The 21,879-nt window shown below is 48.2% G+C and overlaps 1 protein-coding gene across 5 annotated transcripts in view; it reads right to left on the bottom strand.

The window, feature by feature from the left end:
• LOC135245329 (adenosine kinase-like) overlaps positions 1-21,879 on the bottom strand; it is a 152,586-nt gene that overhangs the window by 78,406 nt on the left and 52,301 nt on the right. For 3 of the 5 annotated variants that reach the window (XM_064318346.1, XM_064318349.1, XM_064318348.1), the window contains exons 5-7: positions 9,575-9,747; positions 3,011-3,049; positions 900-1,008 (exon numbers count right to left, since the gene is read on the bottom strand). In XM_064318346.1, coding sequence (XP_064174416.1) covers positions 900-1,008; positions 3,011-3,049; positions 9,575-9,747 — 321 coding nt within the window. The remainder of the gene's footprint in view (positions 1-899; positions 1,009-3,010; positions 3,050-9,574; positions 9,748-21,879) is intronic. The other 2 variants (XM_064318347.1, XM_064318350.1) reach the window with 1 other exon arrangement.

The raw sequence follows: 21,879 nt of genomic DNA, 5'->3' as shown, positions 1-21,879 counted from the left end.
CGAGGGAGGTTGGTGGTGGGAGCGGGGGTTGGGGGATTTGGGGGGGGGGGGGGTTGTTGCGGTGGGGGGGAACATGTGAAACCCTTGAAGAGCAAGCTGGAGGCCGGCGCAGAACACATTGGAGCCGCGGCCTAACAGCTGAGATGATAACCGCATTTTCAATGAACCCGGCTGGCTGGGTAATCGATTTCCACGCACCCAGCTGCCGATGTGTGTCTCGAGAGCCGGAAGCTTCCGCTGCAGGTAGGAGGAGGGACGGAGGCTGAGCCCATTACACGTGTTTGTTGTGCTGGACGCCTCCCGCCTGTGCCGAGAGGCGGTGTTTTTTTCCCCGAGCTTCTCGGGCCCAAAATAAATTTTAAAAAAAACAAGCTCGCCCTGCCGGGAGCCAACTCACGCCGAAACGCCATGGCGATATAGTTTCACAGTCTGGGGCGATTCGGCGAGGGCCAGGCTGCTCAAACGCTCACTCCTCCTCTCCCTCAGCTCTCCTTCATCCAGGCCATTATCAAGAGCCCACCTGGGGCTCTCTGAAACGGCATTTGGTTTCGGAAGGCCTGTTTATCTACTGTGTGCTCGGAGTGTCCGATTTAACTTTTAATATACTGAACTGAATTTACACAGAAACAAAAAAATCTAAGGATGGTTTAAAAAATTTTAACATTTCAAAATCAAGTTGTTATTTCATACCAGTTGTTTCTGCTGCGTGCAGTTGCATCTGAAACAGGCCAATGACAGACAGGTCAGTGACAGACGGACCAATGACTGACGGGCCAAAGACAGACCAGCCAATGACAGATGGGCTAAAAGCAGATGGGCCAATGGCAGATGGGCCAGTGGCAGAAGAGCCAATGACAGAGGGCCAATGACAGAGGGCCAATGACGGGCGAGCTACTTACTGCAATGTAATAGACTTTGGCTTTTTCCACCAGCTTCCAGTTCCCTTCCAGGTCCAGGTGCTTGTCCTTCTTGTAGCAGTTGGCTGCGGCCAGGTTAGCCACCAGGGACCTGCAATAACAGGCACACCCTGTTCAATACTTTTAAAAATGCATTATTATTTTTTAACAACTTCTAAACTTCTTTTCCATCAACACCATGCTGAAGTGAGCACACTCTTCAGCTTCACACTAAGCGCTTCCCACAGAGCCAGTGGCTGTTCCACACACTGCAGGTATGCAGTCGTACAGGAGAGCCAGTGACAATTTCACACCCAGCAGTCCACACAGTACTACAGGAGAGTCACACAGCTCTGCGGCTAAGACGAGCGTAGAGGTGACAGCTGTTACCTGTGAGTATCCGCCCGGTAACTATAACATGATAATGAAGTGGTAAACCAAGGACGCCTGGCCCACTGATTCACAATTCGGTGGCCATCTCCCTGACAGTACAGGGTTTTCTATGGCTACTCTAAACACACTGATCTATGTGTATCTACTGCTCTTTAAATATCACAACAAAGTCAAATTCATTCATACGAAGGCTGCTTTGGAAAACAGTTGCTATTTTTCCACTCTGCCAGTAATAAAATTGTAACATTTTTTTTGTGTGAAGGACAGATTTTAGACAGTTTTCATTTATAACAAACAGAAAAAAATGCTTGAACAGAGCAGTGGCATGTACAGTATGTACAGGCCCTCCCTAAAGGCCATTCTGTTTATCGTTAAACTCCGTTGCAGTTGCCATGTCAACAAAAACAACCACTTGCGCTCCGAAGGGCAGCGCTCTCGCTCGGCGCTAGCCGCACCTCTCCTCAGAAGGACGCGGTGAAATGTCTGCCAGCCGGAAGATAACGCCTCGCAGCCACGGCAACAAGAACGGCATGAATGTGGTGTCTGCTTCACCTGAATACCTGTGTGGTTAGTTAAGTGCACGTCGCCCTGACGATTCACTGCCTTCCCCACAATGCATTCATCAGTCCCCACAATGCACTGCACACATCGCTCATTAAACAGTACCCACAATGCACTGCACACACCACTCATTGATCAGTACCCACAATGCACTGCACACACCACTCATTGATCAGTACCCACAATCCCCTGCACACACCACTCATTGATCAGTACCCACAATTCCCTGCACACACCCCTCATTAATCAGTACCCACAATAAACCACGCACATACCTCATAGATCAGTACCCACAATGCACTGAGCAAACCTGTCATCCATCCATCCATTATTTATACTCGCTTATCCTGGGCAGGGTCGGGGGGGGGTGGGGATGGAACCTATCCCAGGGTGTATTGGGCAAGAGGCAGGAATAAACCCTGGACAGGCCGCCAATCTGTCGCAGGGCACAAACTCCATTCACACACACACTCATACCTATGGGCAATTTAGAGTCTCCAATGAACCTACCTGTATGTCTTTGGACTGTGGGAGGAAACTGGAGCAGCCGGAGGAAACTCATACTGACAGGGGGAGAACATGCAAACTCCACACAGAAAGGCCCAGGCACAGGACCTACTTGCTGTGAGGCGACAGTGCTACCCACTGCTCAAATACTTGTTAAACTCTTACAACACACAGGTGAAATTGGTCAAAACAGACATTTTCATGACTTGCATTTCTAAAATGCAGGTGTCTGACAGCAGGCCCAGCCTCGGATTAGTGTAGCGAATCACCGTATGTTAGATTACAGCAGAATAGCGGAGTGTTTATCAGCCCTGCGCAGAGAGCTTCTGAGGGGCGGGTGCTCAAAGTGAGAAAAGGGCACGCCAACCTAGAGAAACTGCTCTACGCCACCCCGATTACTGTACAAAATATACTTTACCAAAATGAATGTAAAATTAATGACAGCAACAATTTTATGTGTGTATATGTGTGTATATATATATATATTTATATATGTATATATAGAATTAACTTTTTTTTCTCAGATTCAGGCGAGGTTGGCAGCCCAGTTCACACTCTTCACACTTGCCTCATACACTATTCGCACACGCCTCGCACACTCCCAGAGAGATGAGCTCCAAACAGGGGTCAGCGGAGCAGCCACCGCTGCCTACCTGTCAGTTCTATGGAAGTCTAGAACAGGTCTTCCAGACCTGCGAACAGCACACACCGAAACATGCGTTAGAAATGCCTGGCATCAGCACAACCGCAAACACCCCGTTAAAGCATTCAGCCTGAAGGCTTAGACTGAAAGCAGGGAAACTTACCATCAGTTTACCATTTACTGTTTTTATTGGGAACGCAACTTTACAGTGTTTATACTATTTATATACTATTTTGGATTTGTGGTATCACTTTCACTGCTGTTTTGTTTTTTAAAAGTTTTTTTTAGTTTCTTCTCTAATACACAAATAAGAGAATGTCCCATATATGCCAGAATATTTTAAAACAGTGATAATTACAAAAGGATAATCCTGCCACCAGCCCCTAGTGAATTTTTAAAGATATCCCTGCACACTGAGTGACTTTGTTAATGTCTTATTTTTAACCTACTTCATATACAATTAAAAAACTACACAAAAAAACCCCCAAACAAATCTCTTAAAAATCTGCAGACCAGACAGTTGTACACCTGTGTGAGAAATCTGAGCTTCAGCTCAGAGCTGCACACCTGTGTAAGATACCTCAGCTTCAGCTCAGAGCCATACACCTGTGTGAGATCTCAGCTTCAGCTCAGAGCCACACACCTGTGTGAGATCTGAGCTTCAGCTCAGAGCCACACACCTGTGTGAGATCTCAGCTTCAGCTCAGAGCCACACACCTGTGTGAGATCTCAGCTTCAGCTCAGAGCCACACACCTGTGTGAGATATCTCAGCTTCAGCTCAGAGCCACACACCTGTGTGAGATATCTCAGCTTCAGCTCAGAGCCACACACCTGTGTGAGATCTCAGCTTCAGCTCAGAGCCACACACCTGTGTGAGATCTCAGCTTCAGCTCAGAGCCACACACCTGTGTGAGATCTGAGCTTCAGCTCTGAGCTGGAGCTGCACACTCGTACAGTGTGGGATCTCTCAGGTGTCCCGTTCCCAGGTGTGAATCACTTCGGGGCTCCGAGCCCATGTCCCGCTGGAGAGGAAGCAGAGGGCTGACGGCGTGGGTCACAGGCAGCAGATGGAGTGGGGAGTGGATGGGGGGGGGAGGGGTCAGTGAGGTGGTACTGATCCTCAGACTGCTGGTTAATGAGCAGGGGGAGGGGGGGGGGGTTTGTGACTCTACCCACCCATGTGTCAGCAGGGAATCACGCAGAGGATGTGTGTGTGTGTGTGTGTGTGTGTGTGTGAGCACGAGTGCGTGTATGTGTATGTGTGTGTGTACATGTACGCACAAGTGTGTGTATGTGTGTGTGTGTGTGTGTGCGTGTGCACGTATACAGCTCCACAGCATAACTCTTTGAAAAATGCACTCCTTGAAAAATGAACTCTGAAATATGGATGACTCAGTGAAAGTGGCTGCAAAGTATCCTGGCCATCAAAGACAGATCCATATCCATACAGATCCATATTTGTATTCAAGTCGTACAGAAGCCAAGTAGTTATTCAGTTACTTTAATTAGTGCCGCTCAATCACAGACTGTTTCCTCAACACAAGCAGTATGTTCCAGACATTTCTTATGACCTGTTGTAGCTGATGGGTGAAATAATGTTATTTTGTTTTCTGCATGTATTATGTGTCTCAAAAATGTTCTTTTTGAACCACCACATGCACCAAAAACCTGACAAAACACAAACCTTATAACCTTTACATCCCCTTTACTAGTTACAGTGTTCATGCGCTTGTGTTTAAATATGTTAAACATTTCAATTCTATGCCCGAATGGCTATGTTCTGTTTTCCAGGCTAACGTACGTTTTAATAAGGGGCAGGTTTGAAGACATTTACTCCCTCTTTAAGTAGGTCAGAACAATTGGAAACCCCTGGCACAGAACACAAGTTTAAGGAAAGCCAGACTGCAGTCTTCAAATTCATCCAGGATGCTTGCTTGCTCTCACTGCAAAAACCTCCAAGCCCAGAGGCTTATGCGATCCGTTCAGTGAAGCTAAATCAAAATCCACACCAAATGCTTCCTGATAGGAGGTGATCCCATCTCCATCTGTGACCCTCTCTGTACTGTGATCCCATCTCTATCTGTGACCCTCTCTGTACTGTGATCCCATCTCTATCTGTGACCCTCTCTGTACTGTGATCCCATCTCCATCTGTTACCCTCTCTGTACTGTGATCCCATCTCTATCTGTGACCCTCTCTGTACTGTGATCCCATCTCTATCTGTAACCCTCTCTGTACTGTGATCCCATCTCTATCTGTTACCCTCTCTGTACTGTGATCCCATCTCTATCTGTTACCCTCTCTGTACTGTGATCCCATCTCTATCTGTAACCCTCTCTGTACTGTGATCCCATCTCTATCTGTAACCCTCTCTGTACTGTGATCCCATCTCTATCTGTAACCCTCTCTGTACTGTGATCCCATCTCCATCTGTAACCCTCTCTGTACTGTGATCCCATCTCTATCTGTAACCCTCTCTGTACTGTGATCCCATCTCTATCTGTAACCCTCTCTGTACTGTGATCCCATCTCTATCTGTAACCCTCTCTGTCTGTGATCCCATCTCATCTGTACCTCTCTGTACTGTGATCCCATCTCATCTGTAGACCCTCTCTGTACTGTGATCCCATCTCTATCTGTAGCCCTCTCTGTACTGTGATCCCATCTCCATCTGTTACCCTCTCTGTACTGTGATCCCATCTCTATCTGTAACCCTCTCTGTACTGTGATCCCATCTCTATCTGTAACCCTCTCTGTACTGTGATCCCATCTCTATCTGTAACCCTCTCTGTACTGTGATCCCATCTCTATCTGTAACCCTCTCTGTACTGTGATCCCATCTCCATCTGTAACCTCTCTGTACTGTGATCCCATCTCATCTGTACCCCTCTGTACTGTGATCCCATCTCTATCTGTAACCCTCTCTGCACTGTGATCCCATCTCTATCTGTAACCCTCTCTGTACTGTGACCCATCTCTATCTGTACCCTCTCTGCCCTGTGATCCCATCTCTATCTGTAACCCTCTCTGCACTGTGATCCCATCTCTATCTGTAACCCTCTCTGTGCTGTGACCCCATCTCTATCTGTAACCCTCTCTGTACTGTGATCCCACCTCTATCAGTAACCCTCTCTGTACTGTGATCCCATCTCTATCTGTAATCCTCTCTGTACTGTGATCCCATCTCTATATCTGTAACCCTCTCTGTACTGTGATCCCATCTCTATCTGTAACCCTCTCTGTACTGTGATCCCATCTCTATCTGTAACCCTCTCTGTACTGTGATCCCATCTCCATCTGTTACCCTCTCGGTACTGTGATCCCATCTCTATCTGTTACCCTCTCTGCACTGTGATCCCATCTCTATCTGTTACCCTCTCTGTACTGTGATCACATCTCTATCTGTAACCCTCTCTGTACTGTGATCCCATCTCTATCTGTAACCCTCTCTGTACTGTGATCCCATCTCTATCTGTTACCCTCTCTGTTTTCCCCATCTGTAAGTGAAAAGAATACGAGTAGGGCAGACTGTCTCCTCTCCTTCCAATAAATGTATGATTGAAAAAAAACATGGGGGTGCAGGAGTCCTTTTTTCTTGGAAGTGTGCCCTGTTTTACATCTCCTACACGTTAAAATGGCGGAACATGTTGTGAAATTCGCAAAGCCAGACAAAATCAATTTCCCCAAAAAGTCTTTGTCTCAAATACCCAACCCAGTCTATAAGCAGCAAGGAGTGTGCAGAGGCAGCATCTGTACACAGCTGTACACGAGCAGCTACAAAGAACCTAAAACACAGCTGAAATCGCTAACTGCAGGCTAGCAGCTCAAAGAACTGAAATGGAGGGGACTGCTGGGTGATGCATCCTGTTAAGGCACTGATCCAGCGCATGCACGGGCCTGGCGGTCTGGTGTTGAATACGGACCGTGCCAGTGCCGACTGACACAGGCAGCCCCGTCCGGGCGACACACGGTTGGCGCTGAGGTTGCCCAGGGAAGGAGGGGGGGGTTTCATTGGGCTCGGGTGATACCATGATAGCGCCCCCTGCTGGTTGGTCAGGCACCTGAACTTCCACCAGTCGAGCTGCATATCCCCTCCAGACTCATACCTGTGCAATCCCCACCTGTGAATTGCGGACATCACGTCCCTGGGAGGAGATCACACGCTTGTCGGAAATTTCCTGAATCCACAGAGGAGACTATATTTGCAGTTATATTATATATGGAAAGAGACACAGCTGTTGAGCTTTTTGAACGTAATGCAGCACTGATATATATATGTATATAACTGGGCAATCCAAATTAGGAGAAAAAGAGAAATAAAAGCAGCATAAAGAAAAGCGTTTTAAAATCGAACCCATGTCCCTTCATCTCTTTCATGCACAATATCTTTGAATTTTTAAACACAACTTCAAATGCTGATATCTGCTTTCTCCAGTCAATTTTAATTTTAATTTAATTTTTAATTTACCAAAAAGCATTCTGACTAGAAAATAGGTTCTTAAAAAGTCAAACTTTAAAAATGTAAAGAAGTTGCAGGTATTTGTCAGTCACAGAGCTTTTATAAATGCTAATGCTGAACACCAATAAATTCTAATAAAAAGAACACATTACATAAATGCCACTCAAACATAACAGAGTAAAAAGTGTTTACATTTACAGGGACCCTCATGCAATTTTACTGAAGTAATAAACACAACAATAAAACAAGACATGACTGCTTAACCCTGATACAGGAGGCACATTAAAACATGATTGAAGAAGAAATCATAAATTCATAAATTAAAAACTTGCTACTATGAGCCTGTAACTGAGCTCTGACACAAACTGCTCTACTGAGATCCAGAGTAAATGTTTTCCTTTGGCTTACACAACTTAATAAACCGCAAAACATTCTAGCAAAATTATCACAAAATTTCATTATTATAAAATTAGCACAAATGCCACTCAAATATAATTGAGCAAAATGTATTTACATGTGCAGGGTCCACTGGTTTACAGAGGGTACTTTTTCATTACAAGTAAATTATGGCAAATATGACAAACCAGTATGACAGATAACAATACCAACAGTAAAAGAAGGATTGGTTTACAAATTGCGATTAGGGGGCATTATGTTATGCTGTTTGATACTAATGAAATTGGACTAAGATGTTCAGGCAGATATGCAGGAAGTCCTTGGATGCAGAAATTGCACACATAAAAAGTTTATGTGTATATGACCCTCTGAATATGTACAGACATTTGGAATAATTTTTTCATGCAGAGAGTAGTCAATGTGTGGAATAGCCTGCCAGGTCACACAGGAGAGGCAGAAACTCTGATTTTCAAGACCAGGCATGACACAGTGTTAGATACCATCTAGGCTGTAGGTAATCAGAGCACTAGGTAGAACTTAGTTAGGAAAATGGCGAGCATTGTCAGGCTGAATGGCCTATTCTCATCATTATGATGTTATGTTATGTTAATACAGCTCAACTGGCTGTTTCTTTCAGAGGTTCCAGGGTAAACAGATAAATTTACACAAACCTCATCTAGATTAAGTCCAGTGTCAGACTTAAACCATTAAAATCAGAGATAATAGCAGAGTCACTGATACTGGGGGAAAAAAAACGTTTGGGGTGTCTTGTGGTGTAGCCTGTAGAGCACTGTGCACATGCTCAATGCTCACCGGTGATTTGAATCTGGCCGTGCGACCTTTGCCGCATATGCCTCCCTCTCTCTCTCACTTCCCCTTCTTCCTGTCTCTCTGCACTGATCCTGTCCAATAAAGCTCAAAAAATATATCTATTTAAAAAGCACACTGTTCACAGTGCTAACACCCCACACCACACCTGTGGTGAAGCTACGCCCAGGACCTGTCCAGGTAATGGCTTTAGCATGCCTTGGGGGCGGAGACATGGGTGCAAGCAGGGTATAGAAACAGTGAACCAGGACACTGAGGTGATGGACAGACAGGGCGTTCCTGGGTCAGGCGGTGGGGGGGGGGTAAACCACACCCCAATGCAGCGTGTCACTGACAGCTTTCCCCAGGATCCTGTCGCCATGACGATACGTCAGGGACCCCGCCCTGGCCTAGTGCTCCGATCCCATCTCTATCTGTCTATCTGACCCGTGCATAGCAGACAGGACGCCATTTTCTCCTCATTAGCCAGGAAACACTTAAACTCGGCGTGAAACGCCTCAGGAGCCGCCCGCGTGAAGCCGCTGCCGGAGGTTTCTCCCGCTACCCGCTGCTGGAGAGAGAAAGCCCTGGAGGTGCGCTCGAAAAATCAGCGTTTCCTGGGTAACCAGGTAAAAAAGTTTTTTTTTTTTAAACACACACCCGTGCTACAAAACGCGTAACAGCTGGGGCGGAGCACACCACACCCGTAGAGCTCCACCAGGGCAGTGAGCTGGAGCTGAGCCTTCACCTGCTGTGATTGCTTACATTCATATTTTTATGTTACATTACATTACATTACAGGCATCTGGCAGACGCTCTTATCCAGAGCGACGCACTTGTCAGTGTGCACTTGTCAGCGCTGTCAGTTTTAAAGAATAAAAGGGGGGGGGGGTTAGTGATAGCGCCCTGACCTGTTGTCGCCGGTGATGCAGGCGGCGCAGGTTCCGGTCGGCTCCTCGTCCTGCTCGTAGTACCGCGCGTCCACGTGCGCCTCCTCCGCCTTCTTCTTCAGGATCTCGCCAAACTTGTCCGTGCCGATGCAGCCGAAGAACGTCGCCACCCGGTGGGGCTCCTGGATCATCCACTGAACAGCAGGACAGACAGACAGACAGACAGACAGACAGACAAACAGGCAGACAGAGAGACAAACAGGCAGGCAGACAGACAGACAGACAGACAGATGTTAAAACCTCCACCCAAAAGCCTTGCCTTGTTTTATAACCCTAACAATTGGCTTGACCTGTATTTTGTGTATCAAAACCAAGTCTTTCCTTGGCCAGTTTAAGCTATGATGTCATTGGGATGTAAATCCTCTTCTTTTCATGATTTACAATGATGTGTGTATGTTTTCTTGGTGGATATTTCCCTTTTTTGATGAGGAACATTCTTTTCCTTGTTGATGTCAAACTACACGTCGTTTATCAAATTTTTTTTTTTTTTTTAACTGTCGTATTTTTTTATTTTTTTTACTAAATATCTTGACATAATTCAATATCAGGAAAGGAAGGGATAAATAAACTGCAAGCCTCAAGAACTCAAGCACACCCACAGGACTGTCCACTCTGGGATGAAACTCAACACACTGGCCTGGCTACTGTACAGCGTGGAACTGCACGGCCAGAACACACAGTTTGGAACCTGGAGCGAAAACACCATTAATCAGCTGAGGAGACAGCATGCCCAGAAAAAATACATATTTATGTTTCAATACTACTCTCTCACACTACATTAACATTAACTGCAGTCTGAGTTTAGGCACAGCATTCACAGAATGAGGGGCAACCAACAGCTTCATAAATAAACCTTGCATGGCAGTTTTGTGAAAAATTAAGTGCTTTCTAAAAAGAAATATCCACTACCACTTGTCTCCTATTGGAGCTTGAATGTATTTTGTCCACTGTCCAGAAAATGAGATGATGTACCAAAGGCCATTTAAAGGGAAAATAAACCACAGTTTCAAATTGTGATTTATTTAACCTTCCACTGTTGGATGAGCAAACCGATTATATTACATATGTATGTTATAATCATAATTGTGATTCTGTCTTATTTGGCTCATTCTGCATCTGAAACAAGCCTCTTTGACACCGCTATGTGTCATTACCATACTGAGTACATGGGGCGGTCCCCATGGATAGAGGACTGGCATGTTCACTAACTGCCACGTACATTTTTATTTGCCATATTATTATTGATGAACAGATCATTTTTTTAAATAAAAAATTTGGTTCTAGGGTGAAGCTGCCCTTCGAGCGTAGCAAGAACTGAAAACACCTGCTGAGAACTCCTCAAACTCGGGTTGGACCGGGGGGGGGGAAGATTTATGGGGGCGCGCGGATTGCCGTGTCTGCGGTTTTAGTGCAATCCTTGCATTTGTGCCTGACAGAACCCCCCCCCCCCCCCCGCCCGCCCTGCTGAAGGAGGAGCCGTTGCCGCTGCTCGCTTATCAGGGATGACCTGCATACGCGCGAAATTAATCACTCCGCACAGGAAGCTACTGTGGACGCAAGTATGGATTTCCGTTCCCAGCGGCGACATTTTTCAACTCGGTGTCTTCCGCACAAAGAAACCTAATTCCTCAACAGAAAACAGAAAACAAACACAACCCTGAACTCTGTTCCCACCCGTGAAAGGTCGCCTAGGGCGGTTCAGTCAGATCTGACTGCTAGCTTAACTCCCCCGCTACAGCTACACAAACCTGAAATTGATGTTTTCCAGAAAGAAACCAAATCGAAACTCAACACCAACAGAAGCACTAGAACTGTCCGTCCAGATTTATTAGTTAATTACTGGTACCGTACATCCATCCAAATGTTCTTCCTGTGTTTTACAGCATTAATCACATCAGTCCTGGAAGAATGGCGAGGTTTCATGCCACATCAAAATGGAAGGAGCTACAATAAGGTATCACTGACTAATTGAGCAAGAACCAGTCACTGGCCTGGATTCAATCAACATAAATGTGACACTTTTTCACAAACTCAGTTTCGCGAGTCTGTTTTAGTTAGCTGTCTAGTCTAGCTTTCAATTCAAAGTAAAAGCTAAGGAGAAATGTTGGTTGAATCATGAGCACAGTGGTTTTGCTGTGGAGAGCCAGGCGTTCTGATATGACAGGGCAGCAGTGTGTAGTTATAATGGGCAGGTAGCTTCTCTCTTTCTGCTTATTCCCCATCTCTCTACTCTCTCTCCTCCTTCCCTCTTTAGCTCTCTCTCTCTTTCTCTCTCAGGTCACCTCATTGGCTGCCCGTCAGGTCGAATTTGACTGCGCCCACAAACTCTCATGAGCCGAGAATCCAAGGTCACAGCTGCAGGCTTTATGAAACGACAGCGCATCCAATCCCGCCCCCCCCCGCCCCCCCCACCCCCACCCCCACCCCTCCTCTCCCTTCTCCTCTCAGCTCCTCATCCCTCCCCCCTCTCTCCTCCACTGCCCTCCTCTCCTCTCCTCTCCTTCCATCACCTCTCCCCTGGCACATCCGCTTTTGATGTTAAACGGCCTGGATGCCGTTTAACAGCCACAGCAAAACAGAAACCAGTCAAGTCCAGAAAAGTGGTGTTACATGTATGTGTGTACTCACTGCGTTTACAACAAACAGCTTAAAACTTCTTGCAGAGACAGAGCTAAAGACCCAACTCCTTTCTATGTAGAGGACATATGGTACAGTATCTTATAGAATCTTACTTGCTTCCTTTCCACATGTTATAAAGGATTAATAAATAAGGACATGCTAGACTGAGGTGTCTACATTTCAGATAGCCATTTCCATGCTCACCAATCAGAGACTGTATAAATTCTGGTGGATCTTTAACCCCGTCCTCAACGCACGTAAAATCCGACAGCCTTAATAACATTCATTTGACCGCATAAAACACTGACACAGTCACTCAATGTTCGTTGGTGATGAAACCACGTTGCACATTCTTACCGCCATTCTTTTCATTGCAAATTTGACAATAGCCATTTAAATGAAGTCATTTCACCAGGAGTTATCTTAATACCGTTTCTGCCACCATTTTACTCTACCACAAACAGTGCTTCTGTGGTGGAGGTTAATCACACCAAACTAGACGGGACTAACTGCTAAACTACATCTATCTCCGGCGAGTCCCTCTTCAACCACAGCAGTAAATACAACTCAACGTGAAAAGCTTCTCTGAACAGAGTCCTGTAGAGACCAAGAGCCTCTGGACCAGATAATGGCACCACTAATTACCGGTTTATCAGCCTGGCAAGCTCAACGGGCTATTTTTAGCGGTAAAATAGACGGCTGCTAGCCCTCAGAATGCCGACTCTGAGTTTGGACAGGGGAGCACAGCCACAATGAGGAAGGCGAACGCTGGGCCCATCAATACCCGTCACGGCTGACTAAAATACAGCAGGAGAAGGGCCTGTCAGGGTACTGACACTGATGAAGCCTAGCAGACTCCATTATATCTCTCTCTTTCTCCCGCTCCCTCTCTCTCTCTCAACCGTCTTTCTCCATCTCTTTCCCCCCTCTCTCTCTTTCTCCCTCTGTCTCAACCCTCTTTCTCCATCTCTCTCCCCGCCTCTTTCTCCCTCTCCCTCTCAACCCTCTTTCTCCATCTCTTTCCCCCTCTCTCTCTCTCTTTCTCCCTCTCTCTCAACCCTCTTTCCCCCTCTCTCTCTCTCTCTCTTTCTCCATCTCTCTCCCACCTCTCTCTCTTTCTCCCTCTCTCTCCCTCTCACTCTCTCTCTCCCCCTCTCACTCCCTCTCTCTCTTTTTCTCTCTGTCCCCCTCTCACTTTCTCTCTCTCTCTCACTTTCTCTCTCTGCTGCAATGTGCCAGCCATCACAGAGGAGCTGAGGACTTCTCACTCAGCTGGCTAACAAGCTAAGTTCCCTTTTTTTTCCCCTTAAAAAAAAAAAAAAAAAAAAAACATTCCTGCAGACTGGAACATCGGGCCAATTCCTCTTATCAGCGCAATTTCATGCACAGTTAGCATTCCGGAGCATTCCGCTCATAGGTGATCGGCCACATGCGGGGGTATCTGCAGTTTGGGTTCCGAGAGAGAGAGAGCAGGAGAGAAAGAGAGAGTGACGGAGAAAGAGAGAGTGAGAATGACAGATACAGTGAGAGATTGAGAGATAGTGAGAGAAATAGAGACAGATGCTAGGTGACTGACAGTGGAGAGAGGGCGAGAGGGAGACAGAGAAGAATGAGAGCAAGAGAGAATGAAAGCGAGAGACGAGAATGAAAGAGAGAAAGAATGAGTGAGAATGAAAGTGAAAGACAGAATGAGAGAAGGTGAGAGAGAATGTGAGACTGAAAGACAGAGAGAGAGAAAATGAGACACAGTGTGAGAGAGAGAGAATGTGAGACTGAAAACGAGAGAGAGAGAGAGAGAATGTGAGACAGGGGGAGAGAGAGAATGAGAGACAGTGTGAGAGAGAGAGAATGTGAGACTGCTGCTTGCCACCATGCAGCCAGTTTCTCACCATGGCGACAGTACAGAAGGACAAAAGCAGTGTTGAGTGATTATTTAAGCTGAGACCAGTGTAAGGTACGAGTGCACTCACTTTGTCTTTAATGGACGCATTACACGGAGCAGGAAATGAAATAACACACAGCACTTACAGGGGTGATTCACTAATCCCAGCCACTGAGAGCCATATAATTTTCTCTCAGTGTAGGCAAGGGGGGGGAATGTGCGGTTATATAACTTATGACCACAGCGCAACAATTATTCACTTTCAGAAGCAATCTAACCGAGCATTCAGAGTGTCCAAACAATCGCATTTTACCGAGTCGCAATCACGCTCTGGAGAAACAAACCTCTTTCAGTGCGGTTTTATCCGAACATCACCAATTACAGAGACACCGTCACAAAGATACTCTACAGAAAAACAGGGAAAACAGGAAGTTTGAGACATAGCCTGACCCCGTTTCCACCCACCCACCCCCCCCCCCAAAAAAAAGCAAGTGAGGTTAAAAAAAAATCCTCTGTTTAAATGAAAAAGAAAACTCAAAAAGGCAAGAGCTGGTACGTCGGTAAACTCAGGCTAACCGGTAATTGGGTGATAATGGGAAATCTACATGGCAAATAATTATAGTGGTCAGGCACTGAAGTCCAGGGTATTAGACTCGCTGGTATAAAGTGTGTATTAATAGGCAGCTCAGGAGGGCAAGACGACACACGTAGGGCTCCATGGGGTGTTGTGCATGAAGGGGAACATCAAATGGGCCCACCCAATATGATCCTGTTGTATAATGCTGTTAGTCCCCCCCCCACCCACCCCCCAAAAAAAAACACATTAAAAAAATCTAATGAAAATTTCCTGTTTGACGTCCCCCCAAAGTTGAAAGTAGAACTATGTCGCTGGTGTTGTGGGGTGGGGTGGGGGGGAACTGGAGACGGCAGAGGAAAGACACTAAGTCCAGGTGAGCGACACCAGCAGTGCCCCGCACCCCAGCGGACCCCTGCAAGACTGAGGGCTTCAGTTCATCGCCACAGAGCCCCCCCTGTGTCATGTTGCAGACGGGACTCTGGGATTAGACCAGCCCGACTGATAAACATCAGGACAGGTAAGTCCCAGTCTCAGGTGGGGAGCACTGAGGGGAGAGGCCCCAGCTCTTTCTCTCTCTCTCACTGCCATAAAACCACTCCTCACTGTGCAGACATAACAGCCATCGCTGGGCCCACAGTTTATCTTTTAAAAGCACTCGTTTTTTTCTCACTTAAAATTTACTGCAGTGCCCCCCCATCTTGCTGTATCCACGGCGACACTCTCGGACCCGGGAACGTGACGCACGCTAATGCTGCGGTCCCTGCAGAACGGACTCAAGGACATTCTCAAGCGCACAGATCCAGGCCTGCAGTCCAGAGCCGTGACTTTCAGTGAGAGCTGCAGGAAAATACGCGCCTCGCACTCGCACTCACCCGCGGGACGCTGGGCGCTCTCTGTCGCTCGCTTGCCCGCGGGACACTGGGCGCTCTCTGTCGCTCGCTTGCCCGCGGGACACTGGGCGCTCTCTGTCGCTCGCCCGCGGGACACTGGGCGCTCTCTGTCGCTCGCCCGCGGGACACTGGGCGCTCTCTGTCGTCTCGCCGCGGGACACTGGGCGCTCTCTGTCGCTCGCCCGCGGGACACTGGGCGCTCTCTGTCGCTCGCCCGCGGGACACTGGGCGCTCTCTCCGTCGCTCGCCCGTGGGACACTGGGCGCTCTCTGTCGCTCGCCCGCGGGACACTGGGCGCTCTCTGTCGCTCGCCCGCGGGACACTGGGCGCTCTCTGTCGCTCGCCCGCGGGACACTGGGCGCTCTCTGTCGCTCGCCCGCGGGACACTGGGCGCTCTCTGTCGCTCGCTTGCCCGTGGGACACTGGGCGCTCTCTGTCGCTCGCCCGCGAGACACTGGGCGCTCTCTGCCTTGCTCGCCCGCGGGACACTGGGCGCTCTCTGTCGCTCGCCGCCCGCGGGACGCTGGGCGCTCTCTGTCGCTCGCCCGCGGGGACCTGGGCGCTCTCTGTCGCTCGCCCGCGGGACACTGGGGGCTCTGTTGCTCGCCCGCGGGACACTGGGCGCTCTCTGTCGCTCGCTCGCCCGCGGGACGCTGGCCACTCTCTGTCGCTCGCCCGCGGGACACTGGGCGCTCTCTGTCGCTCGCCCGCGGGACACTGGGGGCTCTGTCGCTCGCCCGCGGGACACTGGGCGCTCTCTGTCGCTCGCCCACGGGACGCTGGGCGCTCGCTCTGTCGCTCGCCCACGGGACACTGGGCGCTCTCTCTGTCGCTCGCCCACGGGACACTGGGCGCTCTCTCTGTCGCTCGCCAACGGGACACTGGGCGCTCTCTGTAGCTCGCCCGGGGACTTGGGCGCTCTCTCTGTCAGCGTCTGCCCACGGGAATCAGTGGCGCTAACTCGTTGTCGCCGGAGAAGGACATGGGCTAAGACCGTCGCCCCCTATCCGGCCGAGGGACACTGTTTCGTCCCGGTTCGCTGGCTCCACGCACTTTGTCTGGCAGCGTACGAGGGGCCCCTCCAGGAACAGGCAGACTGGTATTAACACAGGTCAGGCCAGCCTGCATTTAATGTGGCAGCACAGAAAACAGACTTAAAATAAGATCTGTCTGGAAGGAAAACGATGGGCTCTTTAGGCCGGCATCACTGTCAGTGCAGAACAAAGCCCCACAAGCCCCCGAGCTGCTTTAAAAGGCACCACAGGGTCAGCGCTGGGAAATAAAAACGCATGGAAAGTATGTATCACACACACATACAGCGCACAAGCATACGGACAGGGACAGCTTTTCGTTGCCGTGGCTCTGTACTCCACCATATTGGATTTGAAATGAAACGATGAATATGAGGTCAAAAGAGCAGACAGTCAGTTTTATTTTAAAAGTAATTACACCCATACCGGGTAAAATATTTATTTAACCAGGTGAAAGTCTCATTGAGATTAAAATATCTTTTTCAAGGTAATCTGTGTAGGCCCTTTAAATACATAAAACCCCAATATCAGGGGACCAAATGCAAATGGACAATTGGCTGCTGAGCTGTTGTATACATACATACCTTTATACATTGGTTATAATTGCGACTGCTTTTGGAAAATTCGATTCCTCTGGAGCACCAATGAGGCACGGCTCACACCTTCCCCAATAATCAAACGGCGATGCTTCATTTTGGGGGACCCGCCCCTTAGTGTCCCTCTTTGTTCAGGTTTCCATACGTTCTCCCCCTCCTGCTCCCCATTCAATCCATTTTCCCGCCATGTTAATGGGGCAGGGGGGAGATTAAGGCGAAAGCAATTCCCGCCCCCCCCCAGCTCGATTGACCGCCCCCTGAATCGCCACCTTCGCTCTTAATGAACTCCGCGCGGCTCTCTCAAGTGGCTGTTTATCTCCGCCGGCCGTTTTGTGCCCGACGAATCCCCCCCCCCCCCACCCCCGCCCCTCCGACATTAATAAAGGAGGCCATTCATTCGCCGGAGGAGAGAGCGGGCTGGAGAGGTTACTCAGCTGAATGCAGAGTTCAGACGCAGCCCTGGGACGCCCCCCCCCATCCCACCCCCCAAAACAGCCCCCCCCGCAGTGAGGGTGTGTGCCTCACAAAAGACAGCTTCACGCCTCTTGCCGTCTAATGGAGACGTGACAGGACGAGAAGTGGGGGCAATCAATCTGAGCCAAGCATGGGAACCCCGCTTCTGGAACGTGCAGCGACATTTATTCAGATTTCAGATTTCTCTAGAACAACCCACAGTTCAACCACCTGCCCACCAAAGCAAACAAGCTCCCACACGCAAGGTGTTCAGGCGCCTGTGCCAATTACCCTTACTGTACGCACGGTACAGTACGAGTGTGTCAGAATCTACTGTGTGTTGCACAAGCGGCTCTGGATAACAAAGTTCTTCTCTTTGAATTCATAGTATTTTCAATTAGCACCTGTGTTCAGTTACCAGTCTAGCGGACAATTAACAGATGTAAAAGCAGCTTGTGTTCAGTGTAACTGCAGTTTGTGAAAAGTGTAAGAGCAGAATGTGTTAAGTGTGAGAGCAGGTTGTGTTCAGTGTAAAAGCAGGTTGTGTTCAGTGTAAAAGGTGCACATGTTCAGTGTAAAAGGAGCAAGTGCTGAGTGTAAAAGGAGCAAGTGTTGAGTGTAATAGGAGCATGTGTTCACTGCAAAAGCATGTGTTCAGTGCAAACGAAGCATGTGTTCAGACTCTCTGGCTTCCTTATAGGCTGCAAGCAAAAAAAAAAAAGAAAAGAGAAAAGCTTAACTTTTGAATGACCCAGACAATGCTGGCATTCAATCAGTCTGCTGGCTAGAGGGGAAAAGAGTGATCACAGCACTGAAGGGAGAGAAAAAGCTCTCTTCTGCTAAAGCGCTCTCGCACGGGGTTTTAAAAAATGACTTTCTTCTGCGGTCAACCTCAGAAACGATGCCCATAACAAAAGCTCTGGATCCGCAGAATCGCTGCGCTCCGAAGCCTCCTGTGACACACTTCAGACCTAATTACAGTTAAGACGTCAACATGAAACCCGAGCGGGAAGAGACAGACGAGGGGGGGGGGGGATTGTGAATTTCCTCTCTGCTGTTCAAAAAAGGTGTCCCACAAAATTCCCCTCATCACGCCACGCCGAGCGTTTGGAGAACTGAGTAATGGAACCTGTCGCACCAAAGCGAGTCAAGCCCTGCCAAGGCAGTCTGGGACAGGTCGGGACTGAACCCGGAGAACAATGTCCACATTCAGGCAAGACGTGGGGAGTGGGGGGGGGGGGGGGGTTCACTCATATCAAAAACAATGCCATGGAAACGCGTTTATCTCATCGTCCGGGGAGGCGCGCGGCGGAGCTGCGGGGTCGCTAACGGAAAAGGAGCCGGGGACGCCCGCCGCAGAAGCCCTGATTTACGGGACTGATAACCTTCCGGGTTCCTTCCGCCGGTGCCAAGCGGCGAGAGCGCTGGGCTCCATCCCCGCGGCTGTCCCATCAATCCCATCAATGTGTGTGTGTGTATGTGTGTGTGTGTGTATGTGCGTGTATATGTGTGTGTGTGTATGTGCGTGTGAGTGTGTGTGTGTGTGTACGTGTGTGGGTGTGTGTGTGTATGTGCGTGCACCTACACACCTATAGCCTATAATATATACAAATATTAGAACAATCACAGTGAAAATATTTTGATACTCAATAGAATCCATTTTTTGCGCATGAATCACATTCATAAATCTGCATACTTATAAATCAAGTGGATAACAGTGATACTGTATTATTTCTCTGCAGATAAGCATTATAAGCAGGGGTGCCAAAATTGATCAATTATCTAGTGACTGTCCGTTAAATCAAAGAGCATTGGTTTGCCCCATTCTAAATTAGGAAAACACGCAACCTTTCCAAACAGCACTACGATGATCAAAAAAGATTTAAAAAAAAATAATTATTATTTTCATATGGAAAAGACAAACCCCACCCACCCCATGCCAAAATGTAAAATACATTTCAAAAGTAAATACAAACGTGCATAATTTCGCATGAACACCCAGTCTGTCACTGACCACTCACGCCACAGAACCTGCCGCGGTTCTTCGACACAAACCCCGGCTCGGCTCGGCTCGCCCACATCCTCAGTTTGGGAGCCACTGCACTCCGTCAAACCGCCAGGGTAATTTGGCGCCCGGGAAGGACAGGAATGCTAAAACGACACGCGCGAGCACTGAACTGCAGTTCAGACAAGCCACCAATACTCACACACTGTATATTCATGCGGGATATTTATGGTAATTGAGTGTTTTTGCACCTCATATCTTCTAAAAATTGTCGAGTGGGTGTCTTCCAAACCACACCTGTCAGAGCCTGATGTGGCAGGAGACACTTTTTTGGGAAAGGAGAACTTTCACACTGCACTTTTTGAGCTCACTTTTTTTGTTGGAGAGTTTAATTTTCAGAGCTGGTTTCCCCCCCCCATCCCAGCCAGCCAGAGCCAGGTCCTTAGACAGTTCCAGCGCTACTTCGTTTCTTTATTGTTTTACAATTTGAGTGCTTAGCTAACTCTGGATGTTTATTCAAACTGGAAGGGGAAAGCCTCTGATGCAGCTCTGATCCAAACCAGTAAGGTTATGAAACGGCGATCAGATGCGCCCTGCAGTGGCTGGAGATGTGCTCCTGTATGGAGAGGGTTTCTGCAAGAGCTCTTCCTTATGGAGAGGGTTCTATAACTGCTCTTCATTATGGAGAGGGTTTCTATAACTGCTCTTCCTTATGGAGAGGGTTCTATAACTGCTCTTCATTATGGAGAGGGTTTCTATAACTGCTCTTCCTTATGGAGAGGGTTCTATAACTGTTCTTCATTATGGAGAGGGTTCTATAACTGTTCTTCATTATGGAGAGGGTTACTATAAGAGCTCTTCATTATGGAGAGGGTTCTATAATTTCTTCATTATGGAGAGGGTTTCTATAACTGCTCTTCCTTATGGAGAGGGTTCTATAACTGCTCTTCATTATGGAGAGGGTTTCTATAACTGCTCTTCCTTATGGAGAGGGTTCTATAACTGTTCTTCATTATGGAGAGGGTTACTATAAGAGCTCTTCATTATGGAGAGGGTTCTATAACTTCTTCATTATGGAGAGGGTTTCTATAACTGCTCTTCCTTATGGAGAGGGTTCTATAACTGTTCTTCATTCTGGAGAGGGTTTCTATAAGAGCTCTTCCTTATGGAGAGGGTTCTATAACTTCTTCATTATGGAGAGGGTTTCTATAACTGCTCTTCCTTATGGAGAGGGTTCTATAACTGTTCTTCATTCTGGAGAGGGTTTCTATAAGAGCTCTTCCGTATGGAGAGGGTTCTGCAACTTCGCTTCATAATGGGACGGTTCTATGACTGCTTGTCCTAATAGAGAGGGTTCAAAGACTAGTCTTCCCGATGGAAAGGGTTCTAAGACAACTCTTTATTACGTTGAGGTTTCCAAGACTGCTCTTACTCAAGGAGAGGTTTCTAACATGAGTCACTGTTACCAAGAGGTTTTTTCAGAAGTGTTGATCCTCATGGACAGGGATCTAAGACGTCTTTGTTAAAGTGCAGTTTCCAATACCGCACACATTTGGGTCGTCCTGCTGTATGTAACAGCAAGGAGATGTCACTTCCAGATACAAATCGCCATAAATCTAATCAACACAATAAATCAAGCACGAGCCGTCAGCCGGCACAGCTTTTCCTGGAGACGGCCGCAGGGACAGCATCGCTTGCACGCGGTCCTCTTCCGAGCCCATGAATCCCTGCCCCGGTTGCTAAGGTCACAGGGAACTGCAGGCAGGAAGAAGAGGTCCCTCCGCAGAGCGTGCCAATGCGCTGTCGAATAAAAGCCACCGCAGATGCGCGCTTCTGCACACACAAAAAAACGCCTCTCAAAACCCCGCCCCGCCTGCCAAGTACAACACCTCCCGTTCCAAAAATCCGCCAATACCCCCCCCTGACACTCCGCGGGGCCACGGGGTTCTCTCCGTACCGCAGTGCGTTTAAAGAGGGTCAGGGCTGGGACGAGGCAGCAGTTAAATCCATTTCAGACTCAGAATGTGAGTTCTGTTCAGTAATGGGTCCCAAAAGTTCTCCGCGATACGGGCCCAAGAGCGGGGCCCAGGCCCTGCCAAGCGGCGTATTGGATTTCACCACGAGAACGCGCCGTTTAACACACTTACTCTCACCGAGGAACAACCGCACAAAGAAAACGAGTCAATTATACCGGCGCTCGGGTTCGGAGCGAT

This window comes from Anguilla rostrata, chromosome 18 (assembly GCF_018555375.3).
Source record: "Anguilla rostrata isolate EN2019 chromosome 18, ASM1855537v3, whole genome shotgun sequence".
In the NCBI taxonomy this organism is placed as follows: Eukaryota; Metazoa; Chordata; class Actinopteri; order Anguilliformes; family Anguillidae; genus Anguilla; species Anguilla rostrata.
Note: the sequence above shows the minus strand (reverse complement) of the source record. Positions and strands in the feature narration are given on the sequence as shown.